This window comes from Lepisma saccharinum, chromosome 9 (assembly GCF_977018435.1).
Source record: "Lepisma saccharinum chromosome 9, izLepSacc3.1, whole genome shotgun sequence".
Taxonomy (NCBI): Eukaryota; Metazoa; Arthropoda; class Insecta; order Zygentoma; family Lepismatidae; genus Lepisma; species Lepisma saccharinum.
In genome coordinates, this window is record NC_139237.1 from 52,704,497 (window position 1) to 52,730,752 (window position 26,256).

Sequence of the window (26,256 nt, forward strand, 5' to 3'; positions counted from 1 at the left end):
TTAACGGTCGGACATAGTTATACATTCCACCACAAGATGGGTCTGCTAGCACCACTACCAGAGATTTGCTGACTCATAACGTGAACGGGTGTGAGTGAATACGTGGACAAGCTACAAAATGGAAGGTGATTCTCGTGGTCAGAGGTGGACTACGTGGTTCCTGTTTAAAGAGGGTGTTTTGACACACAAAATTTATCGCCGACTTTTGGCTGTTTCTGGTGGGTCAGTGCCTTCACGGAGTACAGTGTTTCAGTAGGTTCAAAATTTCAAAAGGGGAAATGAAAGTGTGGACAAAGGTGTCAGCAGTGGTTGCCCAAGGTCACGTGTACCCCAGCAGCAATCCAAAGTGTTTCCAACATGATTATGCGAGATCGACATGTAACAATTGAACAACTGCAACGTGAAACTGGTTTTGGCCAAGCAACTCTACATGCAATCATTCATGAGGATCTGCAAATGAGGAAAATTTGTGCTCAGTGGGTGCCTCGCGATCTGACGGATCAGCAGAAACAACAGTGAGTGGACATGTGCAGAGAATTGTTCCGCTGTTACAACCAAGACAGAGAACATTTTTTTGAAAGACTGGTGACTGGCAACGAATCTTGGTTCCTCATCGACACTTCAGAGGAAAAAAAAAGCAATCCATGGAATGGAAACACACTGGAAGTCCACGCTCCAAAATCCTCGAACGACTCTCACTCCCAAGAAGCAAATGGGTATAGTTTTTAGGGATGAAGATGCAATTTTGCTGGTGGACTGGCTTCCCACTACCTAAACAGTGACAGCTACTGTGAAACACTACAAAAGCTGCGACGCAGAATTCAGCAGAGGCGACCACCAAACACAAGAGGCATTGGCAACAATGGTATTTACGGTGCTCCCACATCCTGCGTGTTCACCGGATTTAGCCCCCTCGGATTATGCACTGTTCGAAAAAATGAAGGATGCATTCCGTGGTCGACACTTTCAATCTAATCAAGAACTCCAGACCGCTGTCCGTGAGTGGTGCAACTCTACTCCAAGAGAGTGGTTCTCTTCCATCAGGAAACTTCCTGATAAATGGGCGTGGTGCATTCAGTCAGGGGGAGATTACTGGTAATGTACATCTTTGAATTGCAGGTAACATATAACAAATGTGGATTATACAGGGTGTCATTTTAATGGCGCCCACGGACCACAGATTCGTGTAGAGGACATAAAACAAACAACTTTTCTCAGTAACATTTTTCACGTTGGTGCGTCAATTCGACGCTACAGCCGTTCAAAAAAGACCTTTTTGCCACCTGGTAGGGTTGCAAGGAACACACAAATTTTGTGAAAAATGACAAACTACCAACCACATTATTAGTTGTAAAACGAAGCGAGAAACGCATCCAGAAGACCGAACATCATAGCCTACCAGCCAGAAGATCAGCAGTCATCTCAGGGGAAGGGGGAAGTGAACCAACGATATGAGAAATGGTAAAAACATTCAAAATTAAGAGTCAATATCGGATTTTGTATCAGCCTACATGTCAAATATCAACAACAATAACTTTTATTGTACTTACAACTTACATGTGGTTGTTTACGCCCAGCTACATGTCAATTATATTTGCAAATCTCGTTGCAAGGTTGATATCTACAGGTTTGTGTCCAGATGCCTTTGTGGTACTTTGTGCTGATAACGGAAGTATCCGAGGTTCATGTTGTTACATTACGGCTAAAACACGTACAACCACAGTAACAATCTAATGATGAATCAGTAGCGACTATACTGCCCTGTTCACAGTTGCAAACTATTACATGTGTATCCGGTGCATAGATAAACACAGTCGTCGGAGAGTTTGTTTTACTACTATTTATATCCCTGTATTTTCAACCATTTTTGCCACTTCCCTCATAATGCAATAAATATACATTATATTATGTGTTGCTTACCTTTGGAATTTTGAGTTCTTTCATTTCTATTTTGTCATCTGTTCAGTGTGTCACAGACAATTAGCATCAGAAGGACGAAGTGGATAGACTAAATTGTAGATGCCAACTTGGTAATTAGATTTGCAAATATTTGTCATGCAAGCTGATACAAAATTCGATATGACCACTTCCACTTGAATTCTATTTTCTTTCTACCATTTTTCGTATCGTTTGTTTACTTCCTGTTAGGTTACAGAACATGTTTTCTCGTTTTGTTTTACGGTACATAATGTGGCTGATTGTAGCTATGTCATTTTTCACAGAATATGTGTGTTCCTGGCAACCCTGTAACGCATCGCTTCACGACGGGATATGACGTCACAAATGCAATCAAATGTTGTGTGTGGTTGCCAGCATTCAGGCGGCAAAACGAGCTTTTTTGAACAACTGTAGCGCCGAAACGACGCTCCAACGAGAAAAATGTTACCGAAAAAAGTTGGTTGTTTTGATGTCCTCTATAGGTTTCCGTGGTCCGTGGGCGCCATTAAAATGACACCCTGTATTATGCTTGTCCAATTCATTTCCAAACGCCCTTAATAAACAGACAATGCCATGGCGTCCAGTGAAATTATTTGCACCACATCAAATCAATATTGTTTTCAATTGCAAAAAATTTCTTACTCGCAATCTACTTGTTTTCTGTAATGTAATGTATTTAAATAATATGTGTTGTATATTTGTATTGAATAAGCTTTGAATACATACACAATTTAGTGTTAGCTTGTTGCATATGTACTTTCTTATTTTACTTCGCTCCATGTTGCCACAGTAGCGCAGTGTTAGGGAGTCTGACTACCATGCGAGACACCCGGATTCGATCCCCGGTGGGGGAGAACCGGGATTTTTTCCACCTGTTCAAGTGGCTTCGGCACCCACCCAGCAACGTATAAAGTGGGTACCTGGAGGAAACTCTGGGTGGTAAAGGTGGCCAGGGGCATGGTGGTGCTGATCACATCACACCCACCTTCGGCCGTGATCAAGAAAGTGTAAGGCCCTAACCCCATACCCCTTCTTGGCATGATGCATAGCACAGGGGAGCACTTTACCTTTACCTTTTACCATGTTGCATATGTGTAAAACATATGTTGTACATGAAAGTTACACATGTATCTTTGGAATGTATTTATCATTCATTTTCTGCCATTCAAAAATACAGTCTGTGTGCATGTTTTCCATTATTAGCTAACGTAAAATTGAAGGTGTTGAAAAAATATTTCAAATAGTTTGTTCCAAACAAATGCTTTAGCACAGACTTCTACCCTCTTTTTGGGTAATTTATGAAAATAATAACGTTTGCAGCTAGGTTATTGGAAAGTTCTGGAAGCCTATGGAAGAAATATTAGTAGAGTAATGGACACTTCTCAGTTGTAATGGTCCCATTGAAAGTCAATTGGGTTGTTACAACTTAGAAATGTCCATGACTGTACATCAAAAATTGTTTTTGTCACTGCTAGTTGACACAAAGTTCAACTTAAATTAATAGATAAGTAAATTAAAGCTAGGCTTCTAAGCAGCACAGTTGATCCAAAATCGATTCTGGGTTGGAGTTGTTTGATTTGATTTATTTTACTTCGCATTTCTGCCACTTTTGGCTAACCGTGAAGACAAAGATGAGTGACGTTACAATGAAATTGATGAAGGGACACTCCCAAACATCCATGCCCAGGCTGGGAATCAAACCCAGGTCGCCTGGCATCATATTGTGATGTGCTAACCACTCCACCATGGAGGCAGGCAGGGTTGTATCCAAGAAGAAAGATGCATGTGAAAAGTTATAAATGTGGAATTAGGGTAGGGTCCAGGGTCCGATTTTGCCACAATATTCATGCATTTTGAGCATGAATCAAATTCCATACATAACTCTAAGTACATACTGAACATGATTTCCGATTACTTAATGTGTTTTACATGTAAACCGATTATTCATCCAGGCCCAATATGCTTATGTTAGTAGGTTAGGTAGGTATGGGATGGTGCTCTTGGCATTGTAATAACGCTGCTACATGTTTGCAGTGTTACTATTTACACATTTTATGAGGTTAGGATTGTTAGCTTTGATTGCCTTAGTATTTCTAAAATTCCCTCAATCTCCTACACATATATTCACAATGTTTTCAGACACTGGTGACTTATGAGCACGATCACTTTGTCATTATTTAACTATATTATTAAGAAAACGGCATAGCTAAACACTTACTAATTCGAATCCTGGAAACTGGGTCGCCAAATTATTGAAACCTTCACATTTGTATCAACATAAAACTAGATTCCAATATTAATCTTTCTTGTATTTTTAACTTCGATATGGTACATAACTTTTTACAAACTGTTTACTATATTCGATAGTCATTTGTTTCATTTTGAACACGTACGTTCATAAATTCACATTACAAACTCATCATAACTCAACATAACACAACACGTACGTTCATAAATTCACATTACAAACTCATCATAACTCAACATAACACAACATTGTAACTATTGTGCTCGTCACAACTTGCACAACCTAATTTTCATGATGCAATTCCTCATCAATTAATATTGTCTGCATATTCAAAACACATGAATTACGAACTTCAAACTTAATTTTACTATCATTTCTGGTTTTCTAAACAAATTCACTTACAAAAAAAAACATTATGCAATCGGAACCATAATCAGGGTTGAAACTAGATCTCGATATCGTGGTGCCAATTGGCAACCAATGCTGACATGTTAGTTACCAAATGTGATTCAATAGTGAAAATATCATATTCCATAATAACTGCACACCAGAAATCTACATTATTTTTTGGACAATGTGGCGTAGCGTTATAGTATGCCCATATGCCCGGCGTTCCCGATTTAAAATTTCAAAAATACGTAAATGCTGTCAATGTAAAGTAAATCTTGACTAATTTCATATGTTTGACCTTCATGGCATTATAATAGCTATTTTTTTGCGATCCGCTTGCAACGCTCCAATAACAACACTCGTTCCAGCATTTTTCAATGCCTTTCCTGCCTGGACGCTGGGCAGGTTGGGCGTAAAGAACTCTATATTCCTTGCTGTCTTTCTGGAGGGAAATATTGGACAGGCTTGGATCTCTACAGCACGCGTGCAAATGCTCTCACTTACGCCAGCGTATGGAGCAGAGGGCTATGTGATTAGTTCATGTGACCCTTCGTGCCTTCTGAAGCAGACGACAGCGGTAGAATTCCTACCCGGTTCTTCGCGCTCGTGCCACTCGTGGTATGTGATGCTACAATACGCAATATTGACTGACTTAACTTTACCAAACTCAAATATACCATTTCTTAATGACCATTGCATTGTATAATTTATCGCACGAACAGCGATGTGTATTAAAAACTAAAAGACCAACACAGTTTTTGTCAAAGAAGTTGGTGAAGTCCTCGTGGTGGAAATTCAGCCTGTGCCTGCTCTACCACTTAACCCGCAAAACTATTATTTTTTTATTATTATTATTTTTTCTTTAGTATCTAACTGCTTAATATTGTATCAATGGAAATGTTTAGCATTCATTTGAAAACTCTTAACATCAAATGGTCTCTGGACAAAATTATTTTAAAATGTTTATCAACATTCTCAAGATGTAATAAACAGTGGTCTGAATTACTAATCGGCACTGTTGCGTCAGTAGAGTGTACGATAGTTGGATCATCCACCCACCTCCATGTCAGTGTGTTTTGCACAGTGCGTCAAAAGCGACAGAGGTCCCTGGTTCGAATCCCGGCGTTAGCACGGGTGTTCTTTATGAGTGTCCCTTCATCAACTTCATAAATATCATCAGTCATATTCATATTCGCGATTAACCAAAAGTGGTAGAAAAGCGAAGTAAAATAAACCAAATCAATCAGTAGTTGGATCATCCACAACAATGACGTCTACTATTATTCAGAGGCACTTATGATTAATGGTATAAAAAGAAAGGTATAAAAACACCAGAGTTCAAAACATTTGTGGCATAGTGAGGCATCAAATTGTCTAGCTAAAACAATGCATGGATGATGTTTTATTGAAAACCCAGCTGACTTCAGGCAAATAAACAATACCTGTGGCGACTAATACCATAAGTAAATTATTAAGCAAAAAAGGGCCGACCCTTCCTTCGGACTTCGCATTCCCACCCGAAATGCCCATGTTACGCCACTGAAAAACAAATAAAATTAATGTAACTTAAATTCATCTAAACTATATAAATAAATCAGTTCAGGCACCACTTAAAAATTGCAGTTCTAGTTTGCAATTCACAAGCGCTAATTTTGAACACTGGCTGGGGGTTATGATACTTATGATACAATTAGTCAGTATATTGCTTTCATGCAAGAATAGTGAAATTGCATTCAATCACACACATGCACACAAACACTACGATTTCTTCCAGTTTAATGCATGTACGTATGGATAAGAAAGCATTTCCTGGATGAATAAATGGCAAATACTCACTTCTGTCAGAATATACACTGCAGTTGCATACATAGTAAAGTCCACCAGCCACTGATATTCCGAATAGTAGCGAAGGTGCATAACATCCAGTGATGTAACTTTCTCACTTTCAAGCTGGAAATATAATATAAAAGAAATTAGCTTGGCACAGAGGGATACTTTACTATGTTTTGTTTAATAATTTTGATTTTGCCTTCTTTCTATTTTGTTTTACATTGTATAAAATACATACAAAATGTAGGCAAGTGGCATCTCTTATCAGAATGACTACTTCGCCAAAACAAAGTAACTTTTCCAGATCACTCTTACATGTTGTAACTACATTTTCAATAAATTTCATTGAGTGGTCTGAAATTCACCACACTTCAGAGAGTACAAGAATTGATCAGCATGTTCTGCCCCTGACCTAGAAGGCTTTGCCAGAGGGCCATTTCACTACTCTTATTTTTCAACATAGTCCCCTGCAACTTCAATGCACATTTCCAATCGGTGCTCTTGGGCTTCAATTCCGGCACGAAAAAATCTTCCGACTGCTTCTGAAACCTTACGTTTACAGCATCCATCACTTCAGAATCGCTGCTGAAACTCTTCCCATGCAGATATTTTTTGAGATTTCTTAAACATGTCATATGAGGGGGTCGGACTGCCCTTCTGCCTTCCTTATGTCATTATAAATATCCGTTGGTGACAGTTTTCTTTAAGCAAATATTTAATGACTGCATGAATAACCGTTTTCTCCATCTTCTTTGGAATGCTTACACCACTCACACTTCAGTCACATCTAAAACAAAAAAGATGAGATCAAAGAAACTTTGAGGGTGTTCCTGACTAAGATATGAAGCACAGGAAAATTGTTTTCCCTCCAAGAACTGGAAGTGTGTCAGGGGCAGAGCATGCTGATCAACCCTCATAACAACAACTGAAGCACAGACTACTGTAAAAGGTAATTCACATACAGTATAACGACACTTTGTCAGCTGCACACTGATGCCACCATCATTGTCTATTCAAATTACGTTATGAACGCTGCCACACACAGCATAAAAGAAAAAAAAATGTTATTGATGACTGTGGTGTGAGAGAAAACTTTGAGAACGAGATCCAACTGGTATGGGACCCCACCTTCAAGAAAGGCTGTATTCACTTTACACACTGGAATGACATGAATAAGGTGAAGAAATGGGTCACAGCCAATAATTTCTTTATTCTTCATGCTGACAAAGAAAACAAGATGTGATTATTAATACAGAAGACTACAAACTAAAAATGAAGGTAAGTTTTATAACAAGGATTTTTGTGAGGAATGATGTGGCAATGAATCCAAACTGTTGGAATTAGTAAAAGACTTGCAAATTACACATAAGTAGGAGACTTGTGTTGTGTTTTATATTTACCGTGTACTGGAACTCAGAAGAAAGCAGGAATTATTTAGCATACTTTCTGATTCTCTGAAAGTACTTGTAATGGAAATATGAAAGTCAGGGCTGAAGTTGCAAGACATGCAATATTTCTAAGTATTTATTTTTGAGTGGAACTCCTTCACAATTGTACGTATATGTTAGCACATCGATACCTAACTTTAAAGTTTCAGCCAATACATATTAGTAATCACAAGAAGTTTGTTAAAACTGTCAGATAACTGATGATATGGCTTAGGAAGATGTGCCTTACAAATAAAGATGAAACTCTACATTTTAATTTTTATGCCTGTAAGTTGTAAACTTTTACAGGTTTTCAACATTTGACCAACTGTTGCATTAGATTACGGTTCATGAATGTATGAAAAAATCAAATTCACCCATGGTGGATACAACTTGACCAAGATAAAGATGCCCTTGCTGAGTTGTAGTCAAATTTTCAACCATAAGCAAGCTGAGGGAGTGTGGGTGATGCAATCAGTTGCTTGAATTGTTTCCATGTTCCTACATTGCCAAATTGTGTAACACTGTCAAAAGGCATGAGAGAAGGGTAAGCGAGAAGAGAAAACAAATTACTACACTTTAGTTTGCAGACGAGGGCATTCTTATCTTGGATAAGCCATGCATCTCTGTTAGGTCCAAATATCTATTTTAAGATTAATAATAAGCAACTGTACCTGAATATCTAGGCTCCTTGGGATGTGAAATGTGTCACCTATTTTACCATTTTCATATCTACCCTTCTTTCCTTTCCCTTTTGGAACTCCGGCCAAAGTCCGAAGCTCCTCATCTGAGGGATATAGGTAACGAACCAACCTGAAACAAAGAAAATTTTACATTTCTATCTGCAGATTTACAGTTTTTGTGGGAAAAAAAGTGACAACCAAGATATTAAAGGTGCAGAAATGCAGAACAGATATTTTCTGGATGGTTGACTGATTTTGCTTCACTCTTCTGCCACTTTTGACTAATTGTGAAGATGAAGATAAATGGTGATAAGCTGAGAGGACAATCACACAACAGAAATACCACAGAGGCTACAAAAGGTGGCCACATTAATCTTCATTGACCTGTTTAAAAACTTGGTGTTACCTTGTACAATAATAATAACAAGAATCAATAAACCTTAAAGCTGCTGAGATACATGTGAGTATTTTAGGATTTCAGTCCAGACACCATCATTGTGAACCAGGATGGATAAAAATAATGATTTTTATTAAAATAAATCATCTTCGTTTTTTTTTATTTAAATCACAATTTTTTTCAAAACACACTTAAAATAGCTTGTGTGTTTTTGGCACCATACATATAGATAGGCTTTTCTAGTAAACGGCCCTGTAAAATGTTTGAACAGTTTGATTAAAGCAAATAAAAAAATATATGTAAATATAGATTTTTCTATTTCTGGAAATATTTGTTGTGTGTGTTAATGAAACTAATAATTTCAGTAACTTTTGAAAATACAACATTCTGGCTGTACTCTGTAAATGTAACTTAAATTAAGTTAGATATTTTTATAGACTTTGTACAGTCACGGACACTGCCGGCTTGTAATGAATACATTGACTTTCAAGGGAATCGTTACAAGCCGGCAGTGTCCGTGACTGTACCTGAATTTTGGAGATTTTGTCATGGTAGTTTGATAAATATTAGATGTCATGTTCATTTATAGTTTAATGATAATGACTGTATTTCTGGTTTAACATGATTAGTATTTTGTATATTTTTCTACACAAAATGTTTGCTATTTTTGCCTATACAAATTATGTGTATTGAATTTTAAATCGAGACAAATATGTGTTTACATTTCCTTTCGTATGAGCTTTACACCATCAGTACATGTATTTTACTTCCTTATTTTCCTTTCCTTGAGCCTAATAAATATTATTAAATGATTACAAGATTAATTTACTTTCACCAAAAGTGATTCTCATATCTACAAATCCTTATGTACATTCGTATAAATTATTTATTTAAAGCGATTTAAATCAGTAAATTTTTTAAAAAAATACCTGATTTAAATCAATCCAACTTGTGAATTAAGCTGGTTTCTGGCTACAACTCCCGAGCTCTTGTTAACATTTTTGCTAAGAAAAATATATAATAAGAATCAAATTTTTTTCCAAATATTATTGATGTCCTCAATAGCACAGTGGTAGCGTCGTTGCCTTTTAACGTGTTTGTGTGACAAGCATCTCTCTCTTTCTTCCTCGGGCGGCGGGGTCTTCTTTCTCTCTCTCATATGAGAGAAAGAGGGAGAAAGGGAGAGGAAGGGAGGGAGGGACATCTGCCTCTTCTTCTTCGACCCCGATGACCCCCTCTCTCTCTCTCTCCCTCTCCCCCCCCTCCCGCCGCGACTTTCTTTCTTTCTCTTTCTTTCTCTTCTTTCTTTAGAGAGAAAGAGAGAGAGAGAGAGAGAAAGAAAGAGAAAGGAGACAGAGAGAGAGAAAGAGAGAGAGAGAGAGAGAGAGGGGAGAGGGAGAGAGAGAGGGAGAGAGAGAGGGGGAAGGAAAGAGAAAAGAGACTGAAGAGAGAGAAATGTCTTTCTCTCTTTCTTCCTTCTTTCCCCCTCCCTCCCTTCTCTCTCTCTCTCTCCCTCTCTCTTTAGGGGGGAGAAAGGAGGAGAAGGTCCCGCACACCCCCCCCCGGGAACAGAGAAGGAAAGAACGAAAGAGAGAGAGAGAGAGGCAGAAGAGAGAGAATGGGGGATGGGCAAAGAGAGACAGAGAGAGAGAGAAAGAGAGAGAGAGAGACAGAGAGAAATATCTCTTTATCTCACTTCTCTTCTTCCTCCCCCGCCGCCCCAGAGAGAGAGAGAGAGAGAGAGAGAGAGAGAAGAGAATAGAGAAGGGGTGGGAAGGAAGCATCTCTCTCTCTCTCTCTCTCTCTCTCTTGAGAGGGAGAGAAAAGAGGAAGGGGGTTCCTTCCCCTCTTTTTCTCTCCCTCTTTCTTTCTTTCTCTCTCTTCCTGTGGCGGCTACCCACCCCCTGGTAGAGGAGAAGAGGAGACGAGAAGGGTGGAGTGGGGAAGAGGAGAGGAGTAAAGATAACGGGCGGCGGGGTCTCTTTTCTCTTCTAGAGAGAGAGAGAGAGAGAGAGACAATCTCTCTCTCTCTCTCTCTCTCTTTTTCTTCTTCCTTCTCTTTCAGAGAGAAATAAGAGAGAGAGAGAGAGAGAGAGAGAGAGGGGGGGGGTCGTCTTCCTTCTTTTCTCCTCTTTCCCTCTCTCTCTCTCTCTTTTCAGGGAAAGAAAGGGGAGAGAAAGAGAAGAACAAAAGAAAAAGAGGAAGAGGAATAGAAAAAGAAAAGAGAAAGAAGAAGACCCCGCCGCCCGAGCGGGGGGTGGTGGGAGAAAGGAAGGAGAGAGAGAGAGAGAGAGAGAGAGAGAGAGAGAGAGAGAGAGAGAGAGAGAGAGAGAGAGAGAGAGAGAGAGAGAGAGATTTCTTCCTTCTCCTCTTTCGGAGAGAGAGAGAGAGAGAGAGAGAGAGAGAGAGAGAGAGTGTCTCTCTCTCTGTCTCTCTCTTTCCTAGAAAGAGAGAGAGAATCTTCTTTTCCCCCTGCTCTTCCTTTCTCACCTTTCTCTCTCTCTCTCTCTCTTCTTCATCTTCCCACTCTCTCTCTCTCTCTCGCTCCTCTTCTCTCCTTTTCCTTTTTTCCTCCTCCTCCTTCAGCTCCCTCTCTCTCTCTCTGACACCCCCCATTTCTTCTTCTTTCTCTACTTATCTCCCTCCCTCTCTCTCTCTCTCTTCTCTTCTTTGCTTCTCTCTCTCTCTTCCGATAGGCAGGGTAGGATGGGCAGGATGGGGAAATTCTTTCCTTCTTTTCTTGTTACATCGGGGAGGCTCCCCTTTCTTCCTTCCTCTCACAAGAGAGAGAAAGAGAGAGAGCGAGAGAGAGAGAGGAAAGGGGAAGGTATCCTTCTCTCTCTCTCTCTGCCTCTCTCTCTCTCTTTCTTGAGAGAGATTTTTCCCCCCTCTTCTCCCCGCCCTTTTATGACTTTCTCTCTTCTCTCCCTTGGAGAGAGAGAGAGAGAGAGAGAGAGAGAGAGAAGGAAGAGAAAGAAGAAGAGAGGTGGTAGAGAAGGAAAGAGAGAGAGAGAGAGAGAGAGAGAGAGAGAGAGAGAGAGAGAGAGAGAGAGAGAGAGAGAGATAGATAGATTCCCCCTCCCCCTCTCCCACGAGACTCTCTCTCTCTCTCTCTCTCTCTCTCTCTCTCTCTCTCTCTCTCTCTCTCTCTCTCTCTCTCTCTCTCTCTCTCTCTCTCTCTGGAAGGAAGAGAGGAGAGATCTCTCTCTCTTACTTTCTCTTCCTTTGTCTCTCTCTCGAGAAAGAGAGAGGAAAGAGAAAGGAGGATTCGCCCCCCCTTCTCTCTCTTAGTCTCCTTCCTCTCTTTCTCTCCCTCTTCCTTTTTTTCTCTCTCTCTCACTCTCTCTCTCCTTCTCTCTCTCTCCTTCTCTTCCTCCCTCCATCTCTCTCTCCCCCCTCTCTCCTCTCTCTCTCTCTCTCTGGGGGGGAGCGGGGGAGAGAGAGAAATCTTTTTCTTTCTCTTTTCTCTTTCCCTTCCTCTTCTTCTCTTCCTTCAGAGAGAGAGAGAGAGAGAGGTGTGCACACGGCCTTTTAGATAAGTCTTTTAACATGTTTGTGTGTTAAGCCCTGTGTTCACACGGCCTTTTAGAACAGTGTTTTACAGTTGGGAACATGGAAGTTTTATGTACAAGGGGTCAGATGACTAAATGTTCCTTTTTATTCCTTTCCACCCACTATAAATTCCCAAGTCCTTGTCATATCTGACGCGGCTAAGGTGTAGTTACACTGGCCTAGTTTGGTAACCTGATGAAGGGATCAGTGGAATCCTGAAACGTAGTTTTCGCTAAATTCAATACTCACCAACGTAAGTACCTTTAAGTATCTACAATTTATTGTATACTAACTTATTCAACATGAGTAAGTCGCACGAGCCCTAAATATGAATCTATAACGTTTATTAAGAATACTCACCCTGTTGAACAGAGCAGCCAACGACCCAAACTATAATGTGAGCCCAACTTCTGTAAAACGCTCGCCATTATCATGGTTATAACAAGTTGAGTCCCAAACAAAGCCTGTAATAAAAAAAAACTTTATTTATTTTCATAGCCTTTTATCATAATTATAACGGGGATATACTGAATAATTTATGTCCTGGGTCTGCACAGAACAATTTTTCATCTTACATAATAATGTATATGGGGTTTTCCAGAAAGATAAAGTTCACATTACCATTTAAATTCAGTACACAAAAAATAAAAAACTCTCCGCCCTTGCCAGCCGCAAGCCCAGATGACAAAGGAGAAGGGTTGGAGTGAGAGACAATATCTCACCCTCTAAAACACAAAGAGCAGACCAGCTATGCTTACTGCAAGCCCAGAGGCAGAGAGGAGGCAGCCCCTCAACTGGACTAGAATGTTGTACGCCAATCCCCTGCACATTTGAAGCCACAATGATTAAAAGAAGAACAAGAGAGCAAGCCGGACAGATCAAAAACAAAGGATTTTTATGGAAGAAGCAAAAAAAAAATTGCTAACAAATCAACTTATACATCAACATTGATACATATGGCATAGTGGTAACGTCGTTGCCTTGTAATCAAGGGGTCCCGGGTTCTATACCCGGTGGAGGTACATAGTGGTTTGCATCCCACTTGAAGCTGTAGGTCTAGTCCCGATTAGCCTTACTGTGCATAAAGTGGACTCAAAACACCAACTCAATCAATCAATCAACATTGATACATGGAAGTGAATCTTGGATAATTAATGAAAAACAAAAGAGGCATTCCAGTGTTACGTATGTGACATTTTACACACAAAATGTACGTTTCTAGACCTGCAATTGGATTAAAATATACTGATTTCATAGAAATATGAAGTACTTTGTGGTGTCTGCTAACAAATGAAAAATACTTGAGTATGATGACATAGCCTGAATGCATGAAAAGCATTGACGAAAATGTGTTAGGTACATGTGTGATACTTCAAAAAATATAGGAAAGTTTGACTTCATTTTCCTGTAAAAGCATATAGGCTATAGATGCTAATAATTTTTGTTGGTGGAATATGGAAATTATATGCATTCACAAATATTTTTTCGTAGTTAGGTTAGGTGGGTCAGTTTTAGATCTCTTAGCATTAAATTAATATCTCTATATGCTTTCTAAAAAAAGGTTCGAAATGACTTCTACATTCATTCCCACTAGTGTACGATACTTACTGTTGGTTCTATCAATGGAGAATCCCTTGTCCACAAATTTCGTGTCACAATGATTGCCAAAATTCTACCATAATTAGTATTTCTGCTAGGAGAATTTTAAAAAACCATAAAACAAACTGAACCGTTACCCTTAATGCAATTATAAACAATAATAAATGTTCAGATTAATTAATTTTGCTATTTAAGGTAAACGTCCCTAAGTTCGACAGGTTAAGGAAAATTTTTGCAGTTAATTGCTTGTAGTGGCTTTCGTATTTCATAAATGCGAGTATTTTTTTTTTTTTGCCTTAAAGTTTAAAGATTCTACTTTCACCCAAAAAGAAATTTGCATTCCAACAGTTATGTTACATAATTATTAAAAAATCAAAAAGTGAATCCTACAGTATGTCCCTAAGTTCGACACCCTGTCCTTAATTTCGACAGTTTGTGTACCAAAATTCGACACCCCCTTATATCTCAACATCAGACACTAAATATGCAGATGTTAATAATACCAATAACTGCTCATGTCCTTCTATTGGCATTTCATTATATTCAACTAAATTTACAGATTTATCAGGGCATGAACTGAACAAAAAAATATTTGTTGTTAACCCCCCTCTTTTATGCTCAACAAAATTTAAAACATTAACATGAATTACTTACCATGCCAAAGGCTAGGTACATCAAAGCAAATAAAACACTGAAAATGTTGATTGTGTTTATATTACAACTTTGAAACATAGTTTTACTGGGTGATTCCCAATGGTGTATCAAAAACAAGGAAAACATTTTGAGGACTAACTATAACATTTACTTAGCAAAGCCTAGATGCTAAGGAACAATTGCTGTTGGTATCTGGGATATTGGTAACATTATATATAACACTAATAATTAATTAACATAAACTTTAAACAAATGCAAAACAATTTTCTGTCTGAAGTTAGGTGTGAGTCTTCAAAATCAAAGACCTAACTCTTAGACATTTACTTTTTTTCTTGAAAACATATCTGACCCTTTCCCCGTTCATTACCAAATCTGGCAACTCAACACGACCAATAATTTGAGGGTCTGACATGAATGAAACATTACTTTCATTGGTGACAAATTCCTTCTTGGCCACATCAACACTCTTCAGTCCAATCACTTTCATTACTCTTCCAGGATCTCCTGAACAACACAGAGGCAAGTAAATTTTGATGCATTTCTTTTCCCCCCTAAAAATTCCACAAAAATGAAATCCCCTTCTTTTACATCACTTTCATTGACAATCTCTAATGTCATTTCATCTGACTCCTCCTCTTGCCAGTGAGATTCACTTTTTTCAATGACAGTGCACTTTCATCTGAAGATTCTGAGTCACTCACATCAACCCATTTCTTTCCCTTTTTGCCTAAACTCTTTGTCTTCTAGTTCTGTGTAGCAAGTTTCTTCAGCTCTCTAGCTCTTTTGCCTCATCTACTTGATGCTTTTTCTCCTCCTTTGTTGTAATCAAGGGGTCCCGGGTTCGATCCCCAATGCAGGCACATAATGGTTTGGATCCCACTTTAAGATGAAGGTCCAGTCCTGATTAGCCTTACTGTGCATAAAGTGAACTTAAAACTCAAAATCAATCCTCCTCCTTTGTAAAGTATTTGATCATTTAAGGAGATGTAATCACAGCAGGCAGTCTCTCTCTTTGCTTTCTTGGAAGTTTTTGGACTTGGCCAAATGAAACTAAAGTAAGGAACAAATTAAGCTGAGTTTAATGTAAATTAATTATCAAGCGACTCCGGTGTACAACCTTTGTTCCTCGATGTTTCTGCATTGTAAGTGGCTAGAACTTAACGAAAATTGTTCATTTTTGTACCAGAAATGCAAAACCAATCACTTAAATTGAAAATGACGTGTAGAATTTGAGATTTCCAGAGCTTTGGGAAATTTGGAACATTTCCCACCCCGACCCAAAATATTCTGTCCCACACACGCCTACATTTTTCACAAAATCGTAGAACAAGGAAAATCGTGTACTGAATGAGGCCAAATTTTAGTTCTGTGTAATATTTATCATTAATGAGGCAAATTTTGCAACATTTTCGCAGAATTGTTAAGAACATTAAAAAATCATACACAAGATAAAATTTTCATCATTCGGCTATTTAATTTGCATGGAGTTTTAGTTCAGTTTATCACATTAAGCCAATATAAACACTTAATTATAACGTGACTTTTTTGGTATTATTATTGCAATTTTGTATAGTTCAGGTCCCTCACATTTAGTGACGCAGGAAGAACGAGTGATTTCATGGAAATAGCAATGACACAAGAGAGAAAAAGTATGCAAAAAGCCCAGAAATGACGTTTCTGGGAATGTCCCAAAATTCGACATGCACGGCACCAAACTTCAACATCCCCCTGTCGGATTAATGTTCCAATTGCCGTAGGGCAATGAAACTGGTATTTTCATGAATGGTAAACAAAATGCCTTTCAATGCATATCAAAACCTAACATTGTGTATTTTCGAATAAATTTCGACACTTGTCGAAATTTGGTGCACCATCCATTTTTGTGCTATGTTTGACACCCCCCTTATTTTGTTACATGAACAACCTTTGTCTGCCGCAACAGACTAGGAAGCTCAGAAAACAGCTCTAAAACAATAATAAAGTATTGAAATTTGTTTTGAAACAACACAAAACTGGTAAAAACCTTACGTAGAAAATTTACCTTCTTACGAAATACACTAAAAATCAATTGATTTTTCGCAGTTAGCAAATAGTGCCGTCATAATTTCTTACGTGCTGCTGCTATGTCTCATCTGGTGCAACCGCCCTTTTCACGACGTGGGGTAAACCTGTACACTGTCACATGATACATGCACGATTTTCTGCATTGCATAGTTTCCTTATTTTTTACGATTTTTCAAACACCCTGTTGAACTTAGGCACATTGTCGAAATTAGCAGAAGCGTGCGGTAAGGAAAGGCGGGGCAAGCGCCGCTTGCGTTGTTTTTTAAAACACTTTTGATATCATAAGTCCGTGTTTTTCAATGCCTTTATATACCTTAGAATGGAATTTATTTACTATAAGATATTTACATTACAGAATTTTCATTTCCCTTATTTCCTGTTCTATTGGCTTGAAACATAAACCGGCTGCACCCTTGACGATGCTGGGCGATGCGGCACGACTGACCGCGTTAGAGGAAGAGGACTGCTCGCCTTTCTCCCCGCTTTTCGAGTGACTTATGCAGTTCTTGCATGGTCACTGTCCATTCCCGTTCACGAAGAAAAAAGGCCGAGGGCAAGCAACACCAAGACCGCATCTGTCTTTGGCAAGGGTGTTGGAAAGAATTCGTCCACACGGGCCACAAGTGTTGCTAACTTCCAGAATTTTCTGCGCATCTGTAGCACCACCTCACGCGGTACGATTTTCATGTTTGAAACTCTATAGTAATTAACAAATTACATTATGAAGCTAGCCAGTGATCACCAGTCGTGTGCTATTTATAAGAAATAAAATCCCAGCCGGTACTTGAACATATCCGCCATGTAGTCAGTTACTCGGAAATATGGAGGGTATGTAACACTGCAACTGCAGGTAGGGTGAAACGGAAGAAGCGTGGGTGCTGGGATGCGTGTTGTTTTTTACTGTGATATTGTGCTGTGTTTTTCTGTTCTTCGTGTAGTGTTTTTGTACCTGATGTAAAAGTATGATTCTACATTGAAAATTTCCGCCATGGTTGACATACCAGACGAGCCATCGATTTGCAGTGTTGCAGGTAAGGACTTGATTATTAGGGGCCTTCTTTCAAAACCATTCACTTCGAGAACATAAGGTGAAAGGTTGGAGCTTGTGAACCATGAGCGACCGTGTCCTGAATTGTTCATAACCAAACCAACTAAGAAAGATGGGAAAGTTTTCATTAGGCAGTTTAAAACATCTCAGTACAACAATATTATCTGGTTATGTGGCAGCAATGATCTTAATAAATTATTTTGTTCGCCATGCGTTTTATTCAGTACAAATGTAGGACCATGGAACTCAGTGGCGTGCCCAAGGGGGGGAGGGGGTAGATGTGGGTTTTCGCCAAGTATTCCTAAAAAAGAACGTCAAAAGTAGGAAAATATGACAAAATGAGGGCTGACTACCAAGAAAAAGTATACATAACCCGTCCCTTTCGAAAATCCTGAGCACGCCACTGATGGAACTATACAGGCTACGGTGAGTGACTTGAGCAATTTTTATAATGCAGTGCAAAGACATGAACGTTCCCAGAATCACATCTGCGCTTGCATTCAGTAACTGAAGACAAGTCATGATTCATAATTCTAGCCAAGTAAGAAACCGAAACCCGTCCGTTTATTTAATATCAAAACTTTATGCTAATAGGATGTTTCTTATTTTCAGGGTTAAAGAAGAACGTAATTTAATTTATAGTTGCCCTCAAATGTCAGGTAAATCATAATTTTCTTCATGGTTGGAATTTAAAAGTTATATCGAAAGGCTGTTTTCCTTCTTTAGAAACCGTGCAGCGAAGACTTGATTTTACGGTATGTATGCACATCACACACTCAAACCCGATACGTCACCATTAAGCACATTATTGTAAATGGGGATGTGTTTAGGCCTATATTATATTTGAAATTGTTATAATTAACCGAAACGAAAAATTCACCCATCGCTTGCCTATCACGAAAGGTCACGGCACGCCCCTGGAAATTAGGGACGTTTACCTTACATGGAGTATGACCACTTTTCATGGAATGCCACCAAAACAAAATTTACAAACTGACGAAATGAAATATCTCAACTAATACATCATGATATTGAGTAAACACACTCAGATGGTTTGGACACCTTAGCAGGATGCCTGAACATCGAATACCTAAACAGGTATGGATAGCAAAAATAGGATTGGATATGAAAAGACCGAAAGGAAAACCACATAGGACATAGAATGAGAGTTTGAAGGATATCCTGAACAGGAGGAACATCTCGTAGAGCGAAGGAAGGAAGTTGCTCGCTGTAAAACCTCGACACCAATTGGTAGAAGAGGGTCAGAATAAGTAAGTAACACATCAAGGAAAAATGATGAATAAATTGTGTCCTGTGTCTGCACAGCAAGAATTTTCCATCTTATGCAATAATGTATATGGGTTTCCCAGCAACCTATACAGCACAAATCTTCAAGGGATATCCACAAATGTCCAGGTCAGATCCATGGATATCCATAGGACGTCCAAGGGATATTCTCTGGATATCCATACGAACATCCATAGGATATCCAGGAAGGATATGATTTAGACATACTCTGGATAATTCTTGGACATTCTATGGATCAGTTTTGGAGTGCAACTTAGTTCACGTGAACGGGACATTATCAGGATGTTTTTATTTAATTGTGCACAAAGAAATAATCTGGACTAAACTTGGACCTAATCTGGACATTATATTGTTATTTTTCACACAATATCTTGATATTTTTGGATACAAAAAGAACATTATTGAACTACATTTACCCACATCAAAGATCTCGTGCACACCTATGTCTATAACAAGTACTCCTCTCTCTCTCTCACACACACACACACATACACATATTCAAAAATTGACATACAGGTTCGGATATCTGTCGAAATATAGTATCCAGTAATTTACTATATGTTAGTATGCAAACTCTGTGGTGCAGTCTCAAATAACTCCCAAACTTCCTCCTAAGACATAGCGTCTTTTGCATTGTCCATTGTCTCAGCCAGCGAGACACGCATGTGCAAGCCAAAAGTGAAAGTTCCCTTGATACCATTGTTTGTGGCTCCACACGCCAGTTTGGACTCATGACACTGAGGTGCTTAAACGTGTTAGTGAGGAATGAGCTCAAATTTGGTGCATATTCCTCCATCATGGACTGCGTGTAATGTACAATTTTTGGGGGGGATTTGTACTTATGTATGTGTGTGTGTGTGCGAGAGAGAGAGAGAGATGCTTGTCATAGTCAAATGTGCGCACAAGATCTTTGATATGCGTAAATCTAGTTCAGGAATGTTCTCATCTTTTCCAAAATATGTGTGAAAAGTATCAGGATAATGCACAATAAAAAAAAAAAACATCCAGATAACGTCCCGTTCACATGAACTAAATTGCACTATCTCTGATAAATATCCAAAAGTGATTGAAAGAATGCCGAAAACTTGTCCAAATATGATCCATGGAATGTCCAGTCCAAATGTGATCCACAGAAAGTCCAGAACATGTCCAAGTATGATCCACAGAATATCCAAAAATTATCCACAAAATCTCCAAAACATATCCAAAAATGGGCCCAAGTTCCTTTTGTTTTATTGCGATTTCATCATGCTACGAATGCAATTTTAATATGGTTCGATTTCAATTTACTTTTGATAACACATACTGCCGAGTTTTAGCGACTACTTAAGATTTTGTTCAATATATGGTTTCGTAGTTAAGTTAGGCAGGCCAGGTTTGCTTCTCTTAGCATTAAAATAAAGTCCATAAATGCATTCTACCAAAGTTCCGATTTACTTCTACATTAATTCCCACTGGTCTACGATATTTACAGTAGCTTGTCAACTGAAAATACATTGTCCATGGGAAGCACATTTGATTGCGTAAGGTAATTTTTAAGTTGTTGTTTTCAACCTAAATAACTTTTTTTGAAACCCAAACAGTGCTCATTACTTTAAGGAAGGTTCAAATTGTGTGTCACAATGATTGCCAAAATTCTATGATAGTTAGTCTTCCTGCTAGGAGAATTTGAAAAATACCATAAAACAATTAGAACCATTACCCAAAAATGTCCCACATAGTGTCCAAAACATATCCAAAAATATCCAGAGAATGTCTAAATCATATCCTTCCTGGACATATGTCCTCTGAATGAACATATGGATACCCATGGGATGCCCAATGGATGTTTATTGAACATTCCTGGATATCCAGAACTTCAACAAGAATATCCATCTAAATTCAATACATGAGACACCCAGGTTCGATCCCTGGTGGGGGAGAACCGGGATTTTTTCCACCTGTTCAAGCGACTCCGGCACCCACCCAGCATCGTATAAAGTGGGTACCTGGGGGTAAAGGTGGCCAGGGGCGTGGTGCTGATCACATCACCCCCACCTTCGGCCGTGATCTAGAAAGTGTGGGGCCTAACTCCACGCCCCATATATGCCTTCATGGTGTGGTGCAAAGCACAGGGGGAGCACTTTACTTTTATAGAAGAAAAAGTTGTTGAACCAAGTGTTCTGGTACGGTAGACTGTTCAATATGTGAAGGAATTACGAATGCTAACACTAAGATCAAACTCAGGATCTGCTCACCCTAAAGACAAGTGCTAACCAATCAACTAAGCAGGAGTTCAATCTTGAAATATTTAGTCACATACCCAGTGCACAGATTGAATTTAATTCTCAGTAGTTTTTTATATTCTTCAGAAACCACGACATTTAATCTCCTTAATTAAATAATTATATCTTTTGGAATTTAGGGCACAGAGATGTATAATGGTATTGCAATGGAAAATTCTGAACCAGTGATAATTCTATATTAGGTTCTCATCTCTGGACTGGCCAATTAATATATATATAAACGTTTTGAGGTATAACTAATCAAGATGAATTTCACAGTGAAAGACCCTCAGAAAAATAACTATTAATTGTCGAGAGTTAACATATAAAGGCTGTTGAAATGATTAGTAAAATGTTTTTGAGAGTTATCTTATTAAAAAATACGTCAATTTGAAAACCAAAATGACACCAAACGAAGATTTACCGTTATTATTTTTGTAATTTACATTGAATTGCATAATTCAGTTACTACAAAAAAGACGAGAAAATGTATGTGGTCAAAAGCTGAATAGATAAAGTTTAGATAACCAATACAAGGTGCTCTGAAAAATAAATGTACGATTTTTAAAACTAATTACATATTGATATCGTAGTTAATTACATGCAGTGAACGAATAGAATTAATTATCAGTTCAGGAGCAATGAAAGTAGCTAATGGAGTTTTTTTATTTAATAAAAGGTAAATTTCTCCACGTCGTCGCATGTGAGGTCTGCACATTTCGAGTACGAAGCAGTTGTGTTGGTTAAAAATAGACATTCATACTTGCCAAATAGGTCAGGTTGAACACAAAACACTTACCATTGTTTTAACGTTGTTAATCTGTTTGTTGAATGAATCAGTAGAAGTATATATTCTTCGCTCCCTACAATCAGAGTGGAAAAATTCTCTTCCTTTGGATATCCAACATTCATTCACAGCCACAAATTTGCTTACACATTGTTATTATAATTTCAACTGGAGAGCAAATGTTCACTTCTCTAGTTTGCCTCAGAGACCTAGCATAAACACATCACGCCGTGAATTTTATAAAATCAGGTTTCTCTTAATTAAATGGTCACGTAAAAATATATGTATCAAATACACACCGAAAACACTAGCTGTTTTACAGTCAACGACACAATTAACTAAAGACTATGGGCCTCACTTTTCAAACTATAAGCCATGCTTATTTACAATAGCGATGTAAAAAGTCTATGGTTACTTACTCTTGTCGTCTGCTGTTTTCTTCCTTCTTTTTGCTACAAATGGCAACTGTTTGCTCATCGGGGTGTTTAGCCACATTACTGTCCTCGCATATCGTAAAAGGTAAAAGGTTTTCTATGCTTGTACGAACTTTTATGCGGGAGAAGTGAAGTCACATACGAGTCATTCCATGCGAAGTCAACACAGCCTTTGACCTGACCATCTCCGATTTTCATGAAATTTGGGGAATTGAAACTATGCATGGAACTTAGTAAGTATAAAAAATTTTAGTCTCGTGCGTCTTGTAATTGTTAAATTATTCAATGTCAAAGTTAGCATAAATTGCCTTTTTTGAGCCCGCTTAGCTATACTAAATCTACTGTAACTCCGCCCCTATTTTGCCTAGGAAGCTCAAATAAAGCTTATTGTACAGGGAATTGAATAAGCTTTCCAGTGATTTATATCAAGCCTACCTTTGGATAAAAATATAATTTTGTCACGTGACCTTGACTTTTGACCTTGAATATCTCAAAACATGTCATCACCAAAAACCGTGAAAAAAATATATTTGGTCCCTCATACCATACTCTAAAACATACCAAAAAATCATTCTGGGACTGCAATGGGATCAAAAGATACAAAATAATATGTGTAACTATGTGACTGATAAAAGCCCCATTACATGAACTATGAAGAGTCAAATGTCCCTTAACACTCACTACAAAATGTGAAGGAGTTATCCTGGGTATAATTGGTCATGAAAGAAATAGGTTAGGCACAGGGAGATTTCTAGCCGTGTGTGTCAAGCGCAGGTCCGGCATATTGTTGACCGCCATATTGAATTCAACGCAAAAATTTCAAAGGAAAGGGGGTGATGTGATATATCAAATGAGACTAGAATTTCACGAGAAATGAAGTGACGAAGATTTTTCCAACGTATTTTTAACCAGCAAAAAGTTATACGCATATCCTTGACTTACGATATATGCACATTTTAGTGTTTTCAATGTTCCTGTGAGCACACTCGTTGACGTCTCTCACACTCGCATGGAACATTTGGTAATGTAGCATGTGCAACAACATCGCAAGCAGCAACTATGCCTTCTCTCAGATGGTCAATATCGGGGACTTTTAGTGCATGCACCATTCTCTTCAAATGTTTCTGAAAGTAAAAGTCCTCCTAAGATGTTAGATCTGGGGAATGTGCAGGCCTTTTAATAGATCCCCGTGTGCCCATCAATCTACCTAGAAAATTACCATGAAGAAATTGTGAAAATGTCTACATAGTGTGGTCACACTCTGTCCTGTTTCAAAACTCTCGAAAAGTGCCATATCCCGTAAGCAAGGGTGAAAAAACCTGTTCACTTAACAAATCCAAGAAGCCCTCACCATTTAAGGTTCCGTTGTTGAATATGGACCAACCATTTCCGTTCGCCATACATTATACCACATAATTAGCTTACCAGCAACAACCATTCGACTGATCAAATCACAGGTATTGCATATTATTTTTATTAACTTCACCGTGAACATAAAAATTTGCCTCGTCACTGAAGAATTTTTCATTCCAAAGGAAGTGTCACGTAATTGTTTGAGATACTTTTCCCAATATTCTTCACTATTCAACTATTTGGTGAATGTAGCTGATTAAAATCATATGCAATGGTGCGTATACTTCTTTCTCTCCCAAGATGCCAGAGTGATCTCGATGAGTTCCTAACACGTTTGGAGCATTCCAATGCTTTGTTTTTAACACCTCGAAAAGGAGAAAATGGTTACAAGCATGCAGTAATAACTTTTTGCTGGTTAAATATATGTTGGAAAATCCTTCGTCACTTAATTTCTCGTGAAATTCTAGCCTCATTTGATATATCACATCGCCCCCTTTCCTTTGAAATGTTTGCGTTGAATTCAATATGGCGGTCAACAATATGCCGGACCTGCGCTTGACACACACGGCTAGAAATCTCCCTGTGCCTAACCTATTTCTTTCATGACCAATTATACCCAGGATAACTCCTTCACATTTTGTAGTGAGTGTTAAGGGACATTTGACTCTTCATAGTTCATGTAATGGGGCTTTTATCAGTCACATAGTTACACATATTATTTTGTATCTTTTGATCCCATTGCAGTCCCAGAATGATTTTTTGGTATGTTTTAGAGTATGGTATGAGGGACCAAATATATTTTTTTCACGATTTTTGGTGATGACATGTTTTGAGATATTCAAGGTCAAAAGTCAAGGTCACGTGACAAAATTATATTTTTATCCAAAGGTAGGCTTGTTATATATCACTGGAAAGCTTATTCAATTCCCTGTACAATAAGCTTTATTTGAGCTTCCTAGGCAAAATAGGGGCGGAGTTACAGCCCATTAAGTATAGCTAAGGGCCGGTTGCACCATCGCCACTTAATCTGCCACTTTACAAAGTGCTGGATAACGACAGGCGGGAGAGTTAGGCGGCGGTGGGTTGCACCAAGCATTTTTATCCTCGGCCTTGTAAGGTGGAACTTTCTCCTGCTTGCCGTACGACCTGGCAACAGAAACTGGAGAAAGTTGTGTTTTCGATTGTGTTTTGTTTGTTTATTACGTGCTAATATCTGCTTGTCAAATTCCAAATGCATGCTTTTTCAACTGAAATATGTTTAAAAAAATTTATTGCAATAAAATGAAACAGCTGATAGAAGTAGGTAATGCATGTGTCGTACTCTCATATAATATGAAATGTATGTTATATGATACAATATAACCCGTAATCTTTCGAAGTAGTGGGAAGCTTACAAAATTTTCAATTTATTTTTCACGTACTCCAATTAACATAATGCAAAAAAGAATATTCCTCGTCTTACCTTTCAGTAAGACATTCGGTCACTTTTTAAAAAATATTAAACACTACTAAACAGTGACCAAAATTTTACGAAGTCGTAACAAATGCAAGTTACATTTACTCAATTTCTAGTGCAAGGCTGACATATCTGAGTTTGTGTAAATATATGGAATAAGAAGAACAATCTTCTATTCTGCTCTTACTAATTTATGATTCGTTTCTGTTAATAATTTATCAATCCGTAACCCCTTCTTTAGCGAATAGCGAGTATTAGTATTATCAACGTTTACCATCTTATATGTTTCTTCTTTATTTATAATGCAGCTTTTGTGAAAGTTGGTTAACGATGCAGATGAAAATTAAATTTTTGTATTCAAAACAAATTCGAATAGCACAAAAAAAATCGTTAATCAACGGTTCCATGTACAAGGTACATTTTGGGAATTACTATCATCTTAGCACGAAAGGAAGAATCAAATAGTAATGTAAAGTACCGTAGTACTGTATGTACGCATGTTTTATTCTTATTAAGAAAAAAAGAAACTCCAGGCTGTATATTCTTTCAGATAGGTAGTTTCGTGCAACGTTATATGCTAGTGCAATGCAAGAACGTATATATTTCATTACAAAAAAAAACAGTAATATTCACCAGGAAAATATACATTGTACATACGTACAAGCTGTGGTCCTTTTTAGACGAGCGGATAGGGATAGTATTAGCACCTTGGGTAATACATGCTAACAACACCAAACATGGCCTGCCTAACCTATCCACGTATGTTATAATAGCTTAAATAAACAAATTATAATTTGCCAAACCTATTTACATGCTTATTTATG

At 38.2% G+C, this 26,256-nt stretch overlaps 1 protein-coding gene across 1 annotated transcript in view; it reads right to left on the reverse strand.

Moving 5' to 3' along the window:
- Positions 1–22,558, reverse strand: part of emei (transmembrane protein 161-like emei) — a 49,279-nt gene extending 26,721 nt beyond the window's left edge. The window contains exons 1-4 of the mRNA XM_083128192.1: positions 22,202–22,558; positions 12,826–12,929; positions 8,508–8,646; positions 6,413–6,526 (exon numbers count right to left, since the gene is read on the reverse strand). Coding sequence (XP_082984318.1) covers positions 6,413–6,526; positions 8,508–8,646; positions 12,826–12,929; positions 22,202–22,204 — 360 coding nt within the window. The 5' untranslated portion in view covers positions 22,205–22,558. The remainder of the gene's footprint in view (positions 1–6,412; positions 6,527–8,507; positions 8,647–12,825; positions 12,930–22,201) is intronic.
- Between the last annotated feature and the right edge of the window lie 3,698 nt (positions 22,559–26,256).